The sequence below is a fragment of the Oncorhynchus mykiss genome, chromosome 8, assembly GCF_013265735.2.
Source record: "Oncorhynchus mykiss isolate Arlee chromosome 8, USDA_OmykA_1.1, whole genome shotgun sequence".
Lineage (NCBI taxonomy): Eukaryota > Metazoa > Chordata > Actinopteri > Salmoniformes > Salmonidae > Oncorhynchus > Oncorhynchus mykiss.
The window spans coordinates 28,171,833-28,194,304 of record NC_048572.1 but is presented as its reverse complement, the minus strand read 5'-3'; the positions used below and the strand labels follow the sequence as shown (position 1 = coordinate 28,194,304).

Here is a 22,472-nt window from a genome sequence, read left to right as displayed (position 1 = left end):
TACATAGCGGGATGAAAAGAAAATCATTTTGGCTGTAATGATCTCCAATATTCAACTCATTAGGTCGTCACACAGTGGCGATTTTAGCATGTAAATCTTGGTGGGGCAAAATAAAATTCTGGGATGCATGCCAGCAAAGCCACTACACAACACACCACTAAACAATATTAATTGCACTATACCACTGCTACACCTGACTATCAGCGGAGCCTTGTCTGGCTGCGAAACAGTTCATTCAGCCTCATTTACTGCCTTTAAAAGAAAAATGCTGACATGGCTGACTTGCTTAAACACGTGGTCTCGACTGACAATTGAGATGTACAAACTATGGCATAAGGGGACGACAAGCGGATAAGAGGCTATCCGTAATTTCGATTAAGACATTAATGAGCGAGCTAGGAGGGACGTAGTCAATATAACTATTTGTTAAGCACTTTTTAAATGTACAGCGAGATAATTCAGAACATGGGCCATTCTTACAGTGTTCTCCCTGTACACCAAGTCAGAACCGATAAATAATGGGGGCATATAAGCAGACAAGCAGACAATGAAAGCAAAATTAGAGGTGAAAAGGGACCATATTATTAGGGTGAGGCACATGGGCTACTAACAACTTACTACACAACATACACTTACTGTTACTTTCTTAGCTACAGTATACATATCTCCCTGGCATATTACATAATTTATGCAGCAGCATACAAGACTCACTTTGTTGTGCTGTGCTCACTTGAACAGGTCCTACATGGGAAAATGTTGTCATCAACTGTCATCAAAGTCTAGCATTTATGGTGCTTTATGGTCCAAGACAACTGGGAACTCCAGAAAAAAAAGTTGAATCATGATGACGTCAGTGATCTTCAGGTCATAGCTCTAGAAAGAGGTCTGAGTTCCTGATTTACAATTTCGAGTTGGATGAAAGGGTTAGGGTTAGGGTTCAAAATGTATTTTCCCAGTCGTAGCTCGTTTTTCCCGAGATCACAGTTGTCTGGAACTCACTAAAGATTTTGCAGTTCGGGTTAACAGTTGTTTTGAGCACAGCACAAATCATGCTTCAATGACAGCATGGCCAATGTTGAACGTTTAGCATTTTAAACTCTGAAAAAATACCCTTAATCTTAGACTTGGGACCACACAGCCACAGCCATTCCACTGAATAGCAGGCTAATGATTGCTTTGCAATGCTTGCAGTTAGCCACTGATTCCTTCCAAACCACTCATTGTTGAATTTGCGATTTCCAACTTGTTGTGTAATGTCCAATGGCCGATGAGCGCCGACACATTTTATCTCTAATTTCTCTTAATTATTTATCTTCATATGACAAGGATTAAAAAGGATTTGCCAGTAGATTGTTGACTTGATCCATGATGATGACTGCTAGCTAAGATTTTGAAAGTATAATGCTGATATGATCAGTCCAAACAACGCTACTGTAGATATAGCGTGATTTGACGTAACTTTATCTTGAGCCATCTTGGATGGTCATGTCTAATGTAACTCTATGGCAGCACACAATAGGCTAGAATTTTCGAGGTCTACCCTTAGACTTTGTGGTGACGTAGTGTCTCTATGAGTGACAGAACACTGAGCCAATCACGGCGCAACACTCCGTATTTTCTGTTGGCTTGCCCCACCATCACAGAAAGCACTGTGTTAGACTGAAACACCTACATTTTGGAGCTGCCTTACTCAAGGAAACAAAAAAGAGACCATGTTTGTATGCGAGTTTATTAACATAATTATATATTTTTTTACCTTTCGGTATTCTGGCCCTGCACACATCCCATGCATTTATGTTTGGATAGCATGTTTATCTCATGATCACATATCTCTTAAATGTTGATGACTTATTATGACTTATGTATTTAAGGAAGCACTGATTTTTTTTCATGCCCTAAAGTTTAATCTAAAAAGGGAATCAATTAGATGTTTTAACCTTCCAATCTACACATTCTGCTCTTATACGTACTGTGTTGGCAGCATCATGTTATGGGTATGCTTGTCACCAGCAGGGACTGGGGAGTTTGTCCGGATCAAAATAAATTTGAAAGGCGCAAAGCCCAGATAAAAGTTAGAGGAAAATCTACCTCAGTCTTCTGAATACCTAACCCTGGTAATTGTAATGCCAAAGACACACCAGAATGGCTTTCCAAAAGGTGTTTAGTGTTCCTGAGTCGTCCAGTCTCAGTTCTGACTTAAATCTGCTTGAAAATTGCTGTCCATCAATGTGTGTGTGTGGACAACATGGATATATGTTGCCCTAAGCATTGTGCAAAGTTAGTAGAATCTTATTCAAAATTATTCACAGCTGTAATGGCTGGCAAAGTTGCTTCCACTAAGTATTAACTCTGTGGTGTGAAGACATAGGCAATCAAGACATCCTAGTTTTCTATTTTGAATTCATTTGGAACATTTTCTATCCTTTTTCTTCACACTGACAATATGAAAGTAGGCTGTGTAAATCATTAGGGGGAAAATGTTGCTGAATTTTAAGGCAGCAAAATGTGAAGACTGTACAAGGTGTGTGTAGACTTTCACTATGCACTGTAATTCCTAGGTGTTTTAATGTTATTATTTAATCTGATGCTTTCAGGCAGTTATGAACACATCCCAGAATAGGCTATATAGCAATCCTCCATCTTACTGAGTGATAACACAACCAAAACAACCAACGCATGGCACCCAGTAGGTTGGTTGGATTATCTTAGTTTAGAATGCTTCTGAAGCCAAGAGGATGATGGGTTTCGAGTAGTAAGATTTGTATTTAAAAAATTGTCCTGAGTAATAAGAATGAATTATAAAGCACAAGCTGCAATTCACTATCATCAAAGCAAGCCAACTACCACATTCTTATTGGAAATGTAGACCTATGAAGCTTCTCTTTACCTGTTTGTCCATGTACTGAGTACAGTAATCTATCCATACACCAGGTGGCGGTATAGTCAAATAAAAACCTTCAAGAGAATGTACAGTGCATTCAGAAAGTATTCACACCCCTTGACCTTTTACACATTTTGTTGTGTTACAGCCTGAATTTAAAAGGTATTACATTGAGATTTTGTGCCACTGGCCTACACACAATACTCCATAATTTTAAAGTGGAATTATGTTTTTTATACATTTTTACAAATGAATAAAAAGTTCAGGAGTAAAAATGTGCTTAACAAGTCACATAATAAGTTGCATGGACTCACTCTGAGCGCAATAATAGTGGTTAACATGATTTTTGAATGACTATCTCATCTCTGTACCCCACACATACACATACACATGTACATCTGTACCCTCAGTTGAACAGTGAATTCCAAACACGGAATCAACCAAAAAGACCAGTGAGTTTTTCCAATGTCTCGCAAAGAAGGGCACCTATTGGTAGATGGGTAAAAGAAAAAAGGGCAGACACTGAATATCCCTTTGAGCATGGTGAAGTTATTAATTACACTTTGGCTGCTGTATCAATACACCAAGTCAGTACAAAGATACAGGTGTCCTTCCTAACTAATTTGCAGGAAAGGGAGGAAATAGCTTAGGGATTTCACCATGAGGCAAAGGGTGACTTTAAAACAGTTACAGAGTTGAATGGTTGTGATAGGAAAAAAATGAAGATGGATCAACAACATTGTAATTACTCCACAATACTGAAAAGAAGGAAGCCTGTACATTCATCCTGTTGGCAAAGCAATTAGCTTTTTGTCCTGAATACAAAATGTTATGTTTGGGCCAAATCCAATACAACACATTACTTAGTACCACTCTCCATATTTTCAAGTTTGGTGGGGGCTGCCTTATGTGATGAGCAATGTTCCCTGTAATTGTTATTGACAAATTTCAGGTCTGCTGAGCAACTTGAATGTTGTGAACACTGAGGCTGTACCCGCTTTAAGTTACAATTTTAACAGTGGCCTAGTAGGGCACTGTGGCTATTTGATCATAATGTAGGCCTACCAGAATGGCCTACCATCAAACACAATGGAGGAAATGAGAAAATCCATAACATTTTAACATGGAAATAGCTGTTCTATCATTCAGCCTACAGTGTTCAATGTAGGTCTACATTCCATGAAACTTAAAAAAAAAAAAACATGCAGGGCTTGACATTTATCCACTTGTCCTTCAGACAAGGAGGGGACTGAAAATGTTGTTGTGTTGTTTGATGCAAGAAACCTTTACAAAATAAAATGCATTATTACAAAATGTGCACACGTGGCTACATGCAGCTCTCGCTTTGATCTCAAAAAAAGCACATCTACTCACAACCACTCATGCTGTAAACACAGTCCAGTTCAAAGTAAATAGTACAGATCCATATATGGCAATGGTCTATTTGCATATAGGCCTACTGCAGCTCTGATTGTTTACGCCGCACTGGTCTGTGTAGAGTAAAGGCTGTGGTGCGTGTCAATGCAATAGAATCCTACATTTAAATAATTCGCTTTTTATTTGTGTTTTACTGGGCTGACGGTGCCTGAATCTGATGGTCAGTCTCAGCGGAGGGAGAGAGCAGCAGACTGAGGGTCCGCCTCTCAACATCCATCCGCTCTCTCTTTCCTCCACTGACACTGACCAAAAAGGGACACTGTCTTCCAGCTGATGGGTAAATTTGAGTCGCACCACATTATTTCTGCCTCGTGCACAAATTCATGTTGTTGTTCTTATGAACAGAAAAAGTGAAATATTCCTTGATATTAAAAAAGACCAAAGCTGCTAATAATAACAATGCAAGACTATAGATACATTTTCCTACTCATTCATTACTGCTGCAGTGCTTGTTGTAGTGCTGAGAGGAAATAGGAAGAAAGCGCATTTTATGGCTTATAAAAGTATTGAATACAAAGTGCTGACAGTGAGAAATATCTTAAACATGAACTCGCTCATAAAGCCAAAAGCTTTTTACTGTATTAGTTGACAGTCTCTCTCTAGTCATGGTTTCAAACATATCAACTTTGCTGTAGCTTTCTTTACGCCTGCTACATTATTGCAGACACAATCATCTGAGCCATCCGATTGGCCAGCAGTAGGCTTCTAGTGCACTTGATTTGCTCTCTGGGCCACCAGGAAGGCAGAGTTTGTACCTTTAGACACATGAAATGGTTAAAAATGGCAACAGTTCTCTACCCACCTACCACCAACAGCATGAGACTAATAAAAAAAAGAGTCTTTATTGTTGATTTTTTATTACATAAATGTTTGGCAATGGACTAGGGATGCCTTGGAGATCAACCAGTCAATCACAATCAACCGGTTGGTGACCATAGCTCTAGAAAGTTTAGTGCAGTTCAATCTCGTGCTTCACTCTGTGGACTAATATTTGTTCTGCGTGGCAGTCCTGTGGGAGCTGCTTGGCAGTCTCGGGACTACTGCGTGCCCGCGCACGACTGCAGCTTAGAGAGAAAATTGGTTATGGGTATGCTTGTCATCGGCTTTTAGGATAAAAAGAAACGGAATAGAGCTACAGTAAGCACATGCAAAATCCAAGAGGAAAACCTGGTTCAGTCTTTTTTTGGTAGCTTACCAAGACGACATTGGTAGGTTCCTGGATTCAAAATCTATGGCAAGACTTGAAAATGGCTGTATAGCAATGATCACCAACCAATTTAACAGAGCTTGAATAATGTTATGTAAATTAGATATTTCTGTATTTTTTTGTAAATTAGCAAAAATGTCTAAAAACGTGTTTTCACTTTGTCATTATGGGGTATTTTGTGCAAGTAGGTGAGATATATATTTTCTAATACACTTGTAATTCAGGCTGTACCACAATAACATGTGGAATAAGTCAAGGGGTATGTATACTTTCTGAAGGCACTACAGATGTGGAAATGTATCAGTAAAGTGTTGACTTGGTGAGTGTGCAAGAAGGAGTACTGACAGCTGTGAAATGGGGCTATCGGCCATGCTCATTTAAGTTGTTAGTAAAAGAGGATGTGTTGTGTCTCAAATTGCACCCGATTCCTGCCATAGTGCACTACTTTTGACCACCATTCCCTACATAGTGCACCAAGTATTGCTAGGGTCAATGTGCGCTATGTCGGAATGAGGGTGCCATTTGGGACGCTCACCCCACATTTCCATGATACATTTCTAGTGCACCTTTGCTCTACAATTATTTGTTGAAAACTGTTAAATCAAATCAAACTTTATATATGGAGCACATTTCTTACAAGGGATGCATTTTAAAGTGCTTAACAAATACAATAATAAAAGTAGGATGTTCGCCTACCACGCCGCAACTTGGTCTAATTCATCTAACGACAGACGTAACAAGAATATACCATTTTCATAGTCATGGCAAACATGGTTACCTATTGAAGATAGAAATCCCTCCCCCCACCCAAAATAAATCAAAACCAAATTTTCAACAACAAAAAAAGGTATGGATTTTTCTCCATCCTCTCCTAATTCAAAATATATCATTTTCATCTTGATGGCACACTATTGATGATTGAAAAAAATGACATTTCAACAGTAAAAATTTGTGGGTTTTTTTTGTTGTTGCTTGGTCCAGTACCTATTGAATATTGAAATCACCCCCAAAATGAACAATTCTAAATTTCAACAATAACAAAAATGTATGGATTTTTCTCCATCCTACCCTGATTCAGAATATATACAGTGCCTTCGGAAAGTATTCAGACCCCTTGACTTTTTACATACTTTGTTAGGTTACAGCCTTATTCTAAAATGTATTAAATTGTATTTTTTCCTCAGCCATCTACACACAATACCCCACAATCACAAAGCAAAAACAGGTTTTCAGAATTTTTCTCCTAATTTATATATATTTTTTAAAGGAAATATTACATTTACATAAGTATTCAGTACTTTGTTGAAGCACCTTTGGCAGCGATTACAGCTTTGAGTCTTCTTGGGTATAACGCTACAAGCTTGGCACACCTGTATTTGGGGAGTTTCTCCCATTCTTCTCTGCATATCCTCTTAAGCTCTGTCAGGTCCAAGTCCAGGCTCTGACTGGGCCACTCAAGGACATTCAGAGACTTGTCCTGAAGCCACTCCTGCGTTGTCTTGGCTGTGTGCTTAGGGTCGTTGTCCTGTTGGAAGGTGAACCTTCACCCCAGTCTGAGGTTCTAAGCGCTCTGGAGCAGATTTTCACCAAGGATCCCTCTGTACTTTGCTTCATTCATCTTTCCCTCTATCCTGACTAGTCTGCCAGTACCTGCCGCTGAAAAACATCCCCACAGCATGATGCTGCCACCACCATGCTTCACCATAGGGATGGTGCCAGGTTTCCTCCAGACAGGACGCTTGGCATTCAGGCCAAAGAGTTCAATCTTGGCTTCACCAGAACAGAGAATCTTGTTTCTCATGGTCTGAGAGACCTTTAGGTGCCTTTTGGAAAACTCCAAGCAGACTGTCATCAAGTTGTAGAAACATCTCAAGGATAATCCATTTCGAGTCTCAGTGCTAAGGGTCTGAAAACGTATGTAAATAAGGTATTTCTGTTTTTGTTTTATTATAAATTTGAAAACATTTCTAAAAACATGTTTTCGATTTGGCATTATGGGGTATTTGGTGTAGATTGATGAGGAAAAACATGATTTAATCAATTTTAGGACAATGCTGTAATGTGACAAAATGTTGAAAAAGTTAATGTGTCTGAATACTTTCTGAATGCACTGTATTGTAGATTTAGCCTATTACACTATATGCAGCAATTTCCCAATATGGCTGCCATTCGGCTCCCCGGGGCCAAATTAGAGCATTTTCACCTGTTTTTATGATTATAAATTTGCAAACATTTCTAAAAACCTGTTTTTGCTTTGTCATTATGGGGTATCGTGTGTAGATTTATGAGGAGGAAAAAACAATTTTAGCAATTTTTGAATAATTCAAGGGTCAAGGGTTCTGAATACTTTCCGAATGCATAACGTTAATTTAAATGTCAAAAAATGGATGTACCAACTGCAGATTACGCCTTTAAGACATCGCTGGAATGTCAAAATGTTCAGTGATACTTGTAGATAACATGTTCCAAAACTGTTTTTCATATTAAGCAATATGCTAAGAATGGTTTATCATAGATTTATCCTTCTTGATTTAAATTAAGACAACGCTTACAATTGCTTAATATGAAAGCCCTATTTTGGGACGCATTACATATCATTCTCATCCACAGATCTAATTCAACATTTTGAGATCACTATAGCCATGTTCCTATTGGCAGTTTGAAGTGATTCAAATCCCATTTATTTGCATATCCGATTCAAATCTAGATTTTTCCGGCAGTCTGAAAAGTCTTTGGTCCCGTGTGGCTCAGATGGTAGTGTTACGGTGCGTGAATGAGGACCCAAAAGCGAATTAACTTAAACAGAGCTTCTTTAATTACCAAACATAGGTAGGCTCAGACGGACCGGCAGATTCCGACAGGACAAGACAAGGTTACAGCAAACATGACGACAGTCTGGTTCAGGCATGAAACACAACAAACAAGAATCCGACAAGGACAGGAACAAAAACAGAGAGAGATATAGGGGACTAATCAGAGGGAAAAAAGGGAACAGGTGGGAAAAGGGGTGACGAGGTGGTTAGGAGGAGACAAGGCACAGCTGGGGGAAAGAGGGGGAGAAAAGGTAACCTAACAACGACCAGCAGAGGGAGACAGGGTGAAGGGAAAGGACAGAGACAAGACACAACATGACAGTACCCCCCCACTCACCGAGCGCCTCCTGGCGCACTCGAGGAGGAAACCTGGCGGCAACGGAGGAAATCCTCGATCAGCGCACGGTCCAGCACGTCCCGAGAGGGAACCCAACTCCTCTCCTCAGGACCGTACCCCTCCCAATCTACGAGGTACTGGTGACCACGGCCCCGAGGACGCATGTCCAAAATTCTACGGACCCTGTAGATGGGTGCGCCCTCGACAAGGATGGGGGGGGGGGGGGGGGGAAGACGAGCGGGGGCGCGAAGGACGGGCTTGATGCAGGAGACATGGAAGACCGGGTGGACGCGACGAAGGTATCGCGGAAGAAGAAGTCGAACTGCGACAGGATTAATGACCCGAGAAATACGGAACGGACCAATGAACCGCGGGGTCAACTTGCGAGAAGCCGTCTTAAGGGGAAGGTTCTGAGTGGAGAGCCAAACTCTCTGACCGCGACAATATCTAGGACTCTTAGTTCTACGCTTATTAGCAGCCCTCACAGTCTGCGTCCTATAACGGCAAAGTGCAGACCTGACCCTCTTCCAGGTGCGCTCGCAACGTTGGACAAAAGCCTGAGCGGAGGGGACGCTGGACTCGGCGAACTGAGATGAGAACAGCGGAGGCTGGTACCCGAGGCTACTCTGAAAAGGAGATAGCCCGGTCGCAGACGAAGGAAGCGAGTTGTGGGCGTATTCTGCCCAGGGGAGCTGTTCTGACCAAGACGCAGGGTTACGAAAAGAAAGACTGCGTAAGATGCGACCAATAGTCTGATTGGCCCGTTCTGCTTGACCGTTAGACTGGGGGTGAAAGCCGGAAGAGAGACTGACGGAAGCCCCAATCAAACGGCAAAACTCCCTCCAAAATTGAGACGTGAATTGCGGACCTCTGTCCGAAACGACGTCTGACGGAAGGCCATGAATTCTGAAAACATTCTCGATGATGATTTGTGCCGTCTCTTTAGCAGAAGGAAGCTTAGCAAGGGGAATGAAATGAGCCGCCTTAGAGAACCTATCGACAACCGTAAGAATAACAGTCTTCCCCGCTGACGAAGGCAGTCCGGTGACAAAATCTAAGGCGATGTGAGACCACGGTCGAGAGGGAATAGGAAGCGGCCTGAGACGGCCGGCAGGAGGAGAGTTACCGGACTTAGTCTGCGCGCAGACCGAACAAGCAGCCACGAAACGACGCGTGTCATGCTCCCGGGTGGGCCACCAAAAACGCTGGCGAATGGAAGCAAGCGTACCCCGAACGCCAGGGTGGCCGGCTAACTTGGCAGAGTGAGCCCACTGAAGAACGGCCAGACGAGTAGGAACGGGAACGAAAAGAAGGTTCCTAGGACAAGCGCGCGGCGACGGAGTGTGAGTGAGCGCTTGTTTTACCTGCCTCTCAATTCCCCAGACAGTCAACCCGACAACACGCCCCTCAGGGAGAATCCCCTCGGGGTCAGTGGAGGCTACTGAAGAACTGAAGAGACGAGACAAAGCATCAGGCTTGGTGTTCTTAGAGCCCGGACGATAAGAAATCACGAACTCGAAACGAGCGAAAAACAGCGCCCAACGCGCCTGACGCGCATTAAGTCGTTTGGCAGAACGGATGTACTCAAGGTTCCTATGGTCAGTCCAAACGACAAAAGGAACGGTCGCCCCCTCCAACCACTGTCGCCATTCGCCTAGGGCTAACCGGATGGCGAGCAGTTCGCGGTTACCCACATCATAGTTACGTTCCGACGGCGACAGGCGATGAGAAAAATACGCGCATGGGTGGACCTTGTCGTCAGAGAGGGAGCGCTGAGAAAGAATGGCTCCCACGCCCACCTCTGACGCGTCAACCTCGACAACGAACTGTCTAGAGACGTCAGGTGTAACAAGGATAGGAGCGGATGTAAAACGATTCTTGAGGAGATCAAAAGCTCCCTGGGCGGAAACGGACCACTTAAAGCACGTCTTGACAGAAGTAAGGGCTGTGAGAGGAGCTGCCACCTGACCGAAATTACGGATGAAACGACGATAGAAGTTCGCGAAGCCGAGAAAGCGCTGCAGCTCGACGCGTGACTTAGGGACGGGCCAATCAATGACAGCTTGGACCTTAGCGGGATCCATCTTAATGCCTTCAGCGGAAATAACAGAACCGAGAAATGTGACGGAGGAGGCATGAAAAGTGCACTTCTCAGCCTTCACAAAAAGACAATTCTCTAAAAGGCGCTGGAGGACACGTCGAACGTGCTGAACATGAATCTGGAGTGACGGTGAAAAAATCAGGATATCGTCAAGGTAAACGAAAACAAAGATGTTCAGCATGTCTCTCAGGACATCATTGACTAATGCCTGAAAGACAGCTGGAGCGTTAGCGAGGCCGAAAGGAAGAACCCGGTATTCAAAGTGCCCTAACGGAGTGTTAAACGCCGTCTTCCACTCGTCCCCCTCCCTGATGCGCACGAGATGGTAAGCGTTACGAAGGTCCAACTTAGTAAAAAACCTGGCTCCCTGCAGGATCTCGAAGGCTGAAGACATAAGAGGAAGCGGATAACGATTCTTCACTGTTATGTCATTCAGCCCTCGATAATCTATGCAGGGGCGCAGAGACCCGTCCTTCTTCTTGACAAAAAAAAACCCCGCTCCGGCGGGAGAGGAGGAGGGGACTATGGTACCGGCGTCAAGAGCTACAGACAAATAATCTTCGAGAGCCTTACGTTCGGGAGCCGACAGAGAGTATAGTCTACCCCGGGGGGGGGTGGTTCCCGGAAGGAGATCAATACTACAATCATACGACCGGTGTGGAGGAAGAGAGGTGGCCCTGGACCGACTGAACACCGTGCGCAGATCGTGATATTCCTCCGGCACCCCTGTCAAATCACCAGGTTCCTCCTGTGAAGAAGAGACAGAGGAAACAGGAGGGATAGCAGACATTAAACATTTCACATGACAAGAGACGTTCCAGGAGAGGATAGAATTACTAGACCAATTAATGGTCGGATTCTTCTGTTACGGTGCGTGAATGAGGACCCAAAAGCGAATTAACTTAAACAGAGCTTCTTTAATTACCAAACATAGGTAGGCTCAGACGGACCGGCAGATTCCGACAGGACAAGACAAGGTTACAGCAAACATGACGACAGTCTGGTTCAGGCATGAAACACAACAAACAAGAATCCGACAAGGACAGGAACAAAAACAGAGAGAGATATAGGGGACTAATCAGAGGGAAAAAAGGGAACAGGTGGGAAAAGGGGTGACGAGGTGGTTAGGAGGAGACAAGGCACAGCTGGGGGAAAGAGGGGGAGAAAAGGTAACCTAACAACGACCAGCAGAGGGAGACAGGGTGAAGGGAAAGGACAGAGACAAGACACAACATGACAGGTAGAGCATGGCACTTGCAACACCAGGGTTGTGATTTCAATTCCCATGGGGTACCAGTATGAAAATGTTAAAATATATTCTCTGGATAAGAGAGTCTGCTAAATGACTAAAATACAAATTGTAACTAGCACATGGAATTTGATATTTGTAGGTGGTTTGAAGTAAGATACAAATATTGTGTCTGAATGGTAAAATCTGATTGATTTGCTCTCTAGTGGTTTTTAGACTTATTTGGCATATCTTGTCACTTGCTAGCTGCTCTGTTGACAGTTTGAAAAGAACATGTGGTAGATAACTAGCTTGTAAATTGTTTACAAACAAACTAGTGAATGTGCTGGAAAACCAAACAGCTACCTAACTACTGTAGCTAGTTAGTTGACTGCTGTGGCTAGCCAAAAACAATTTGTTTTGAAAGTTGGATCATCTTATACTTTGAGGCTTTAAACGTGTTCTTACCCTATGATTTTGAACATTCAATGTAATTGGGAAATGTCTATGGCAGGCATTGTTGTCACCTTAGCTTGCGGCATAACTTCTGAGTGATAGGAAACACCAGCACCACCACCAATCAGCCTACACCACTGCACACATGCCTGTCGTTACTATGACAACTAGCTTAGCCTTGTCAGCAAATTACTGCTGTCTGAACACACACACATCCGATTTGGTCACTTGTGACTTGCTGTTTGGACAGTCAGTAGTCCAAAACGGATTTGAAAAACAAAACTGATTTCAGCATTAAGGCCTGCAGTGTGAACAAGGCTTTAGATGGGGCTGAAATGTGAGGGGTCAAAATAAATAAAAATCTGCTGCTGAGGGGAGGACGGCTCATAATTACGTCTGGAACAGTGCAAATGGAATAATTTGCCTAAGTATTCACAACCCTGGGTCAATACTTTGTAGAAACACCTTTGGCGGCGATTACAGCTTTGAGTCTTGGGTATGTCTGTATCAATTTTGCACATCTGTATTTGTGGATTTTCTCCCATTCTTCCTTGCAGATTTTCTCAAGCTGTTAAGTTAGATGCGTAGCGGCGGTTAACAGCAATCTTGCAATCTTTTTACACATTTTCAATGGTATTTAAGTCTGGGCTTTGGCTGGGCCACTCAAGCATTGATTTGGCTGTATGCTTAGGGTCATTGTCCTGTTAGAACTTAAATCTTCGACCCAGTCTAAGCTTGTTTGCACTCTGAAGCAGGTGCAATCCCAAGGACCTCTCTGCAGCTGCCACCACAGCCTCTATTTTCTGTGACTTACTTTCCATTTATGCTATGAATGAACCCACCTTGCTGAAGCACATATTATGCCCATCCAGTCTCTGTTGTTGTTGTTGTTGTTGTTGTTGTTGTTGTTGTTGTTGTTGTTGTTGTTGTTGTTTTTTTTTTTTTGTTTTTTTTTCCTTGTCCGCCATCTTCCTGCCTCACCCTGACATGCACTGTCAACAGTGGGACCTTATATAGAGAGGTATGTTTCTTTCTAAAGCATGTCCAAACAATTTAATTGGCCACAGGTGGACCCCAATCAAGTTGTAGTGACATCACAAGGATGATCAAAGGAAATTGGATGCACCTGAGCTCAATTTGGAGTGTCATAGCAAATGGGTGTGAATACTTATGTAAATGATATATTTCTGTATTTCATTTTCAATACATTTTCTAGCATTTCTAAAAACATTGAAATTATGGGGTATTGTATGTAGATGGGTGAGAAAAATATATATTTTGAAGTCAGGCTGTAACATAACAAAATGTGGGATAAGTCAAGGGGTATGAATACTTTCTGAATGCACTGTATGAATGTATATATGGCATATTTAAGCCATTTCAATGTGTTCTCCACATCTCAACATTTTAGGACATCATTGGGTATTATTTTTGTAAATACAGCTTTGTGAAACCTGTTCTATTTGGAGCTGGTTGGCGGCCATATTGGAAACAGCTGCCTTACAGTGTAATAGGTTAAATGTGCAATGACAATATAAGTAAACATTTTTAGTTAGACACATCCTGGCTTTTTGTAGAAGTGTTGTTGTTTCATCATAAAAGCATTTTGTTCAAATGGGTTACCTATCTCCCTGCTGGACATATTGCATTCCTATGATTTTGCCAAGAGTGACGTGTACAGGACGTGTTTCCTGTCACATTTCCTAAAAGTGACACAGTATATAATATCATAGTATGTGTCATTGTAACCAGTAGACTTCAGGGAGGATATGGTAACTTTGTGTTTAATACACCACTTTAAAAGAGTGAATATCACAATTGTACTGCAATTTTGGATGGTTTTTCATAATTGTTGCATTCATCATGGTAGGAACAAAGTCCTATACAAACATTTTAAACTATTTTGGGGCCATCTAAACCAGGGGTTCTTAAACTTTTTCAGCCTGGGACACAAATTAGATATTGTGTTTTCCTGGGACCCGCTGTCACGTTCTGACCTTAGTTATTTTATTATGTCTTTGTTTTAGTATGGTCAGAGTGTGAGTTTGGTGGGTTGTCTATGTTAATTTTTCTATGATTTGGTATTTCTGTGTTTGGCCTGGTATGGTTCTCAATCAGAGGCAGCTGTCAATCGTTGTCCCTGATTGAGAACCATATTTAGGTAGCCTGTTTTCTATTGTGTTTCGTGGGTGATTATTTTCTGTTTTCTGTTGTGTGTCTGCACCAGCCAGAACTGTTTTCGGTTGTCGGTTTATTGTTTTTGTTCAGTGTTCAAGTTCTTTATTAAAAGATATGGACACATACCACGCTGCACTTTGGTCCTCTTCTCCTTCATAAGACGACTGTTACACCTGCTTTTGAAAATAATGTGTAAATATTGGTACATTTCATTACCCTTATGCCTTAAACAAATGCAATATAGACAAAAACAAATAACAATGAAATTAAATTTTCATAAATAGCTATTCATGTTCATTTTTCCCCATTAAAAACACTCATACATATCTGTCTAGGTTGGAACTGTTGCTGTTAAAATACAATAAATAAATGTGATTCTGAACTGGAATAAACTGCTTGATTACATCACACAGATGTTCTGTATAACAGAACACACACAGTATAACAGAACACACACACACACACACAGGCTCAGTAACAGTCCAAATGAAAAATGATCAGGCCTACTGTACATCTTACTGTAGAAAGTATTGTTGAAAAAAAAGTCTAGGTTGGAACTGTTGCTGTTAAAATATAACTATTTGTTTATTCTGAACTGGAATAAACTGATCAATAAAATCACACAGGTTGAAGTTTTCAACAAACATGTCTATTCTGGGTTTTGACAGTGTTGAAGGTCATGCTCAGCACTGAGTCTGTTTCTGTAATTGTTTTTGAAGTATGCCAGAGTTGAGAACCCTGGCTCATATGTAGTGCCAAACTGGATCAGAACATCTACTGCTTTCGCAGTCAGGCAGGAGACCACTTCCTGCTGTAGATGAGCAACACAGAACTGTGTGAGTGTGTTTGCCTCAAAAAGCATCTTGCTTCAATCAGTTTTATTCCAGTTCAGAATAAAAATGATTACTTGTATTTCAACAGCAACAGTTCCAATCTATGACAACAATACCTTGCTAACTGACTTTCTTTTCGACTGTCGAAGTACTGTTTCCTGAAGCATTCTGTCCTGTTCTAAAATAACTCCCTGGGTTTACCGTCATGCTGTGGATGTTTGGACAGGACGTGTCGTTTTATTTATTTGTTTGTTTTGAGAGACTCATTACCAGTGGCGATTTTAGCATGCAAATCATGATGGGGCAAAAAAAAAAAGTTTGATCCATGCCAGCAAAGACACTACACAACACTAAACAATACATTAACTGCACTATAACGGCAAAAAGCGGTGCCCACAAACTGTTATGGCCTGCATAAAGTTGTACCAACAGCAGAGCTTTCCAGCACAGTGGAGTGAATCCTTACCACCGCTACACCTGACTATCAGCGGAGCCTTGTCTGGCAGGGAAACAATTAATTCAGCCTTTTTTAGTGTCTTTAAAAAAAAAATAGCTGCTATGGCTGACTTGTTTAAACAAATGTGGTTTCTACTGACAATTGAGATGCACAAACTATGGCATAAGGGAACGATGAGCGGATAAGAGGCATTCCATAATTTAGATTAAGACATACTACAGTAAGACAGACGTAGTCAATATAACTATGTGTTCAGCACTTTTGAAATGTACAGCGACAGAATGCACAACACGGGCTGCTGTTATAGGGACCCCATCTGCCCTGAATGACGGGTCGCCACTGCTCATTACTAAGCACTTCCCCCACAAAACACATTGTGGGTGCTCCTCGTTATTTCTCAAAGTGTGTATGAAACCAAGAGAGAGAAACTCATCTCTGTATTTGCGTTTCATGACGATTGAGCTCAGTCAGAACTTGTGGCTATCTTGAGTCCATTTGGTGACAGCGGTGAGTGATGGCGAATGGGAATGATAAATCAGTGGCTGACAGCGATTCATCTGCTGCTGAACGACAGCGCTGCAGCGTGTGGGTCGCGGAGGGATCTTCAAGAAAACTGCAAAAAAATAAGATCTGGTAAACCGCGAAGCACACGGGCATCTCCCACTTGCGCAGCTGCCAAATTTAGCAGAGACCGCTGCTAAACATAGAGCGCACTGAACAATGAGTGCAGTTGCACTTGGTCAAATCAATTCCAGTAATTAGATAATTATACATTTACTCTGACAAGTGGCGACCCACCATTAACAAGTATGCGACCCATTTTGGATCGTGACCCAGTTACTTTAAGAAAGGCTGATCCAGACCCAAAACGTAAAAGCAGGTAACTGCATTTTCACATTGACGCACAGATGACGCTAAAGGCCGACCAGAGGCTTTGCTGAAATTGTATTATATCAGGGTTTTTTCAGCGCAAGAAAGTATACAAGTGGGGCAATTTTCACGCTTCAATACCAAATCGAACTATTTTCAATTTTTTATAGCTAGTACTGGACTAGAATTTGATGATAGGTGCATTACGTTCTTTCAGCCAGGCACTGTAGCATGTCGTCGCCATGGAAACCTCTTTAGTCGCTGCAGTGCGTTTCCGTGGTGTAAACAGTATGTGCGTGTGCGTGGATTATGTTGAACATTACAGGGCCGAGAGAGAGATTTTCAAGGTGTCTGGCAAATGAACACGTAAACTATAACATTGTGTTTTTGTTAGCTTGGAGTAGAGATATATTTTTCTGTTGTTGATAGTAATGTTTTTAGCACAGCGAAAAGGGCATAATCTGCTACTCACTTCACTTCAGTTAAACTCCAACCTGGCTAGCTAGCTACAGTATTAACGTTTTCGCTAGCTAACGTTACGTTTGTAGGCTAACTTGAATATTGATAGGTAGCAACTGTGGGTAGATGGATTTCAAAGCTTAGCTTTGGTAGTTATGTTGTTGTGAGATAGCTAGCTAACGTTATCTATTTTGGCAAACTATTTTTCGGTTTACATGTAGAGTTTTGCTTTGGCTAAGTCTGTCTCAGCTGTTTATTAGTCAGCAGCAATGAATCACTTTAATCCATCGAAAGGGACTTCATCATTATGTGACTTGGAACAGGTCGAAACTACTCTAATATAGGAAGTGAACTTGGAAACATTACTTCTGCTATGAAGTACTGTAGCTAGCTAGTTATTTCAAGATAATACACGACGTCTCTAAGTGCACCAGGGAACATTAGCAAGCTCGTAGGTCGTGTTATTCTAAAAAGCTAGCTAGGTAGCCAAACCAAACCAGTTGACGATGAGAGCTTTTCGTGGGAATTGAGTGCATCACTGTTTGCGATAGTAGGTGACAAGGTGGGATATTAGGTGACATCTCACCTTGTGAGATTTAAGCGTAACTACAGCATTTTTTTCATTATTTAAACATAGATAGAAAGCTATCAAATCAGAGAGGGAGATGATCATGCTTTTCGGATGTGCTTGGAACTAACGTTACTCAGCATCATCATCTATCACCACTGCTACCCATCAAGTTCCAAGGCAGTAACGTTAGCTAACATCAAATAAGCTTTCTCGTGGGTGGATCAGCTTTCCCCAAATCAAAGAATTCATCTTACACATTCACAGTTTGGAGCCATGACCATGACAAGGCTTTAACACTTGCGACAGCTGTTCCAAAAAGGAGACTAAAAACACAGATGTTCGTCAGCAAAATGACTTTGAACCAGTCCAGCCTGTTTGGTCAGGTAGACGATCTGCAAGACTTAACATTCATCGAAAGACCTATACGCAGGAGTCTAAAGGTATTTGACAAGAAAGTGCATAGCTAACGTTATGTTTGAAATATTGATCTTCTACTAATTGTTCACTATATTCCGCGTGATGTTTTGTATGCCTTTTTCTCAGAAAATTGTCTTTGTAGAAATGTAATTTAAATAATTTCATACATCACTAAAAACAGGATTATAGGCTGTGATTAGATATTCTGATATCAAAGCCTAGGTTTGTTAATGTTACGAATAGCCTATATGTATATGAAAATGTATATGTAGCTATGTTGACAATGCTTATTGTCACCTTCATCTGTCATTTGTATTTTCCTTTTCTTTTTAGTTATGGTTCTGCTTTATTACAGCAGAACATAGGCACCTGCCTACACTTAGCCATTATCATGACTTAGCCTATATCATAACTTTTAGTTCCTCGCACAAATAGTCAATGGAACATGCTATCGCACTGTAGCCTGGCGACACGGCAGCGACAGTTATCATTTCAGCATCAGTGTAGGCTACCCCTGTGAAAACGCACGAACCAAAACCGCGTTCAAAACAACTGGGAACTCGGAAATCGCCGACTGCCGACGTCAATGCGTTCAAGACAATTGGGAACTCGGGGGGGAAAAAGCTCCGACTGGGAAAATCGTTTTGAACGGTTATCCTACTTGGAATTTCAAGTCAGGAACTCTGGCCGCTTTCTAGAGGTCCGACTTTCCGACCTGAAGATCACTGACTTTATGATTTGACCTAGTTTTTTTCACAAGGTCCCAGTTGTCTTGAATGGTGCTTTCCGAATTCCCAGTTGCTTTGAATGCAGCAGAAATCACTACAAGAACCGACTATGTAATGGGGTTGCCCACACGTTTGCTTTCTCCTGTGACGCAGCTTCTGTCAGCTGTTTGCATCACTGGCTCTCTTTCTCCCCCTCACTTGCCCGCTCCTCCACTGCGGACAGTATCTGCAGAACAGTCAAGGATTTCCTCTCCATCAAAAATAGTCACCCTCCTCTATGCTGTAGTTCAGGGGTTGGCAAGAGGCTGCCCGCAAGCATTTTTATTTTATTTTAAATTCTCCCTGCTGTAGTTTGTGGATCCTCTTGGTGCAAATGTGATATTAAAACATGGACAACCTTAGGGAATGCATAAAGGGTTAGAGTCCCATCTTTCTCCTCTTCCTCTCTTTAAATACTTGTTAGACTGACAGTGAGGTAGTGAGGAAAGGGTTAGTCTACTTTAACTATCTTATTCTGTATGCATGGCTGCTGCTTCAGAGGTGGGCGTGTGTTTTCTGTGCTCCGCTTTCTTTTTTTCTGTGTCGAGGAGGATCCAGAGTGAGGCGGCTCAGATAATGAGAGAAGCTTCAACGTAAGAGACTACGCACACACACACCCACACTCCCCCCGGTCCCCCACGCACACTCTCCCACGCAAGCAAACAGGGACAGAGAGAAATAACTGCAGTCAGTCTGTCGTGCCTCACTGCAACCCCCTTACTAATGACTTGCAGAGTCAATTTAGAACCGTGATCAGAATCCTGTCCAGCCCTCACCACATCAACCCAGAATTTGCCCCACTCCTCCCCCACTCAAGTCTGGGTAAACAGGTCATTACTAGTGCAATAGGATGCCCAGTCACAGTGGTAGAGCCAGTGAAGCGACAGACGGAGACAGAATGTAGTTAACCTTCCCTCCCACACACACACACATTCACATAATGGAGTCCCTTTGCACACAATGGTTGAATCAACATTGTTTCCACGTAATTTCAATGAAATTACATTGAACCAATGTGGAATAAAGGTTGAATTGACGTTCGTGCCTAGTGGGAGAGCATCCTCATAAGTTACTTAGTTATCAATTTGAGCGGCAGCACAGTGGTTTTGTAGATGGCGATGTGTCCTTTATAAAGTTGTCCAATGTCTGTTTTTATTTGGCTTGAACTGATTAATCTCTCATTATCTTCTGTCTACTGTTCTACTTTCAGACTGCTGAAGAGATAGAGAAGCTGACCGTGGACGAGGATTTGAATGACATTGAGCGGGCGGTCTACCTCCTCAGGTAAAGGGGAATGGAGGGCTATTGTAAGAGACCACAGTCATTTTTAATCACAGTCTCTAGACCCTTATGAAAATGTTTTGAAATGATTGAATAGGTGTAGCCGAAGTAATGCGGTCAGAGGGCAAGGTGGAGCTATTATCTGATGTCTGCAATAAACATTAGCTCAGGGGTTTCGTTCAATTTAGCTTCCGACTAACCGACCATCATTAACCGGTCAAATGTTTACCAAGCAGTAAAATGACAATACCAACAGAAAATACTCTGCAGGTGTACAAAGAACGGACATTTTTCATTAAGAGTTTCATCAAAACAAATCAAATCAAATCTATTTATATAGCCCTTCGTACATCAGCTGATATCTCAAAGTGCTGTACAGAAACCCAGCCTAAAACCCCAAACAGCAAGCAATGCAGGTGTAGAAGTACGGTGGCTAGGAAAAACTCCCTAGGAAGGCCAAAACCTCTCTAGGTTTCTTCCTAGGTTATGTGGGGTGGCCAGTCCTCTTCTGGCTGTGCCGGGTGGAGATTATAACAGAACATGGCCAAGATGTTCAAATGTTCATAAATGACCAGCATGGTCGAATAATAATAAGGCAGAACAGTTGAAACTGGAGCAGCAGCACGGTCAGGTGGACTGGGGACAGCAAGGAGTCATCATGTCAGGTAGTCCTGGGGCATGGTCCTAGGGCTCAGGTCCTCCGAGAGAGAGAAAGAAAGAGAGAAGGAGAGAATTAGAGAACGCACACTTAGATTCACACAGGACACCGAATAGGACAGGAAAGTACTCCAGATATAACAAACTGACCCTAGCCCCCCGACACATAAACTACTGCAGCATAAATACTGGAGGCTGAGACAGGAGGGGTCAGGAGACACTGTGGCCCCATCCGAGGACACCCCCGGACAGGGCCAAACAGGAAGGATATAACCCCACCCACTTTGCCAAAGCACAGCCCCCACACCACTAGAGGGATATCTTCAACCACCAACTTACCATCCTGAGACAAGGCTGAGTATAACCGGGAACCGGCCAGGCAGAGACAGCAAGGGCGGTTCGTTGCTCCAGAGCCATTCCGTTCACCTTCCCACTCCTGGGCCAGACTACACTCAATCATATGACCCACTGAAGAGATGAGTCTTCAGTAGAGACTTAAAGGTTGAGACCGAGTTTGCGTCTCTGACATGGGTAGGCAGACCGTTCCATAAAAATGGAGCTCTATAGGAGAAAGCCCTGCCTCCAGCTGTTTGCTTAGAAATTCAAGGGACAATTAGGAGGCCTGCGTCTTGTGACCGTAGCGTACGTGTAGGTATGTACGGCAGGACCAAATCAGAGAGATAGGTAGGAGCAAGCCCATGTAATGCTTTGTAGGTTAGCAGTAAAACCTTGAAATCAGCCCTTGCTTTGACAGGAAGCCAGTGTAGAGAGGCTAGCACTGGAGTAATATGATCAAATTTTTTGGTTCTAGTCAGGATTCTAGCAGCCGTATTTAGCACTAACTGAAGTGTATTTAGTGCTTTATCCGGGTAGCCGCAAAGTAGAGCATTGCAGTAGTCTAACCTAGAAGTGACAAAAGCATGGATTAATTTTTCTGCATCATTTTTGGACAGAAAGTTTCTGATTTTTGCAATGTTACGTAGATGGAAAAAAGCTGTCCTTGAAATGGTCTTGATATGTTCTTCAAAAGAGAGATCAGGGTCCAGAGTAACGCCAAGGTCCTTCACAGTTTTATTTGAGACGACTGTACAACCATTAAGATTAATTGTCAGATTCAACAGAAGATCTCTTTGTTTCTTGGGACCTAGAAGAAGCATCTCTGTTTTGTCCGAGTTTAAAAGTAGAACGTTTGCAGCCATCCACTTCCTTATGTCTGAAACACATGCTTCTAGCAAAGGCAATTTTGGGGCTTCACCATGTTTCATTGAAATGTACAGCTGTGTGTCATCCGCATAGCAGTGAAAGTTAACATTATGTTTTCGAATAACATCCCCAAGAGGTAAAATATATAGTGAAAACAATAGTGGTCCTAAAACGGAACCTTGAGGAACACCGAAATTTACAGTTGATTTGTCAGAGGACAAACCATTCACAGAGACAAACTGATATCTTTCCGACAGATAAGATCTAAACCAGGCCAGAACTTGTCCGTGTAGACCAATTTGGGTTTCCAATCTCTCCA

General features: G+C 42.3%; 1 protein-coding gene across 4 annotated transcripts in view; it reads left to right on the top strand.

The window, feature by feature from the left end:
• Positions 1–16,630: 16,630 nt before the first annotated feature.
• The window catches only part of ppp4r4 (protein phosphatase 4, regulatory subunit 4), a 127,516-nt gene continuing 121,674 nt past the window's right edge, over positions 16,631–22,472 (top strand). The window contains exons 1-2 of one of the 4 annotated variants that reach the window (XM_036985227.1): positions 16,631–18,268; positions 20,223–20,296. In XM_036985227.1, coding sequence (XP_036841122.1) covers positions 18,164–18,268; positions 20,223–20,296 — 179 coding nt within the window. In that variant the 5' untranslated portion in view covers positions 16,631–18,163. Of the gene's footprint in view, positions 18,269–18,404; positions 19,606–20,222; positions 20,297–22,472 lie in introns of those variants that run through there. The other 3 variants (XM_036985225.1, XM_036985226.1, XM_036985228.1) reach the window with 3 other exon arrangements.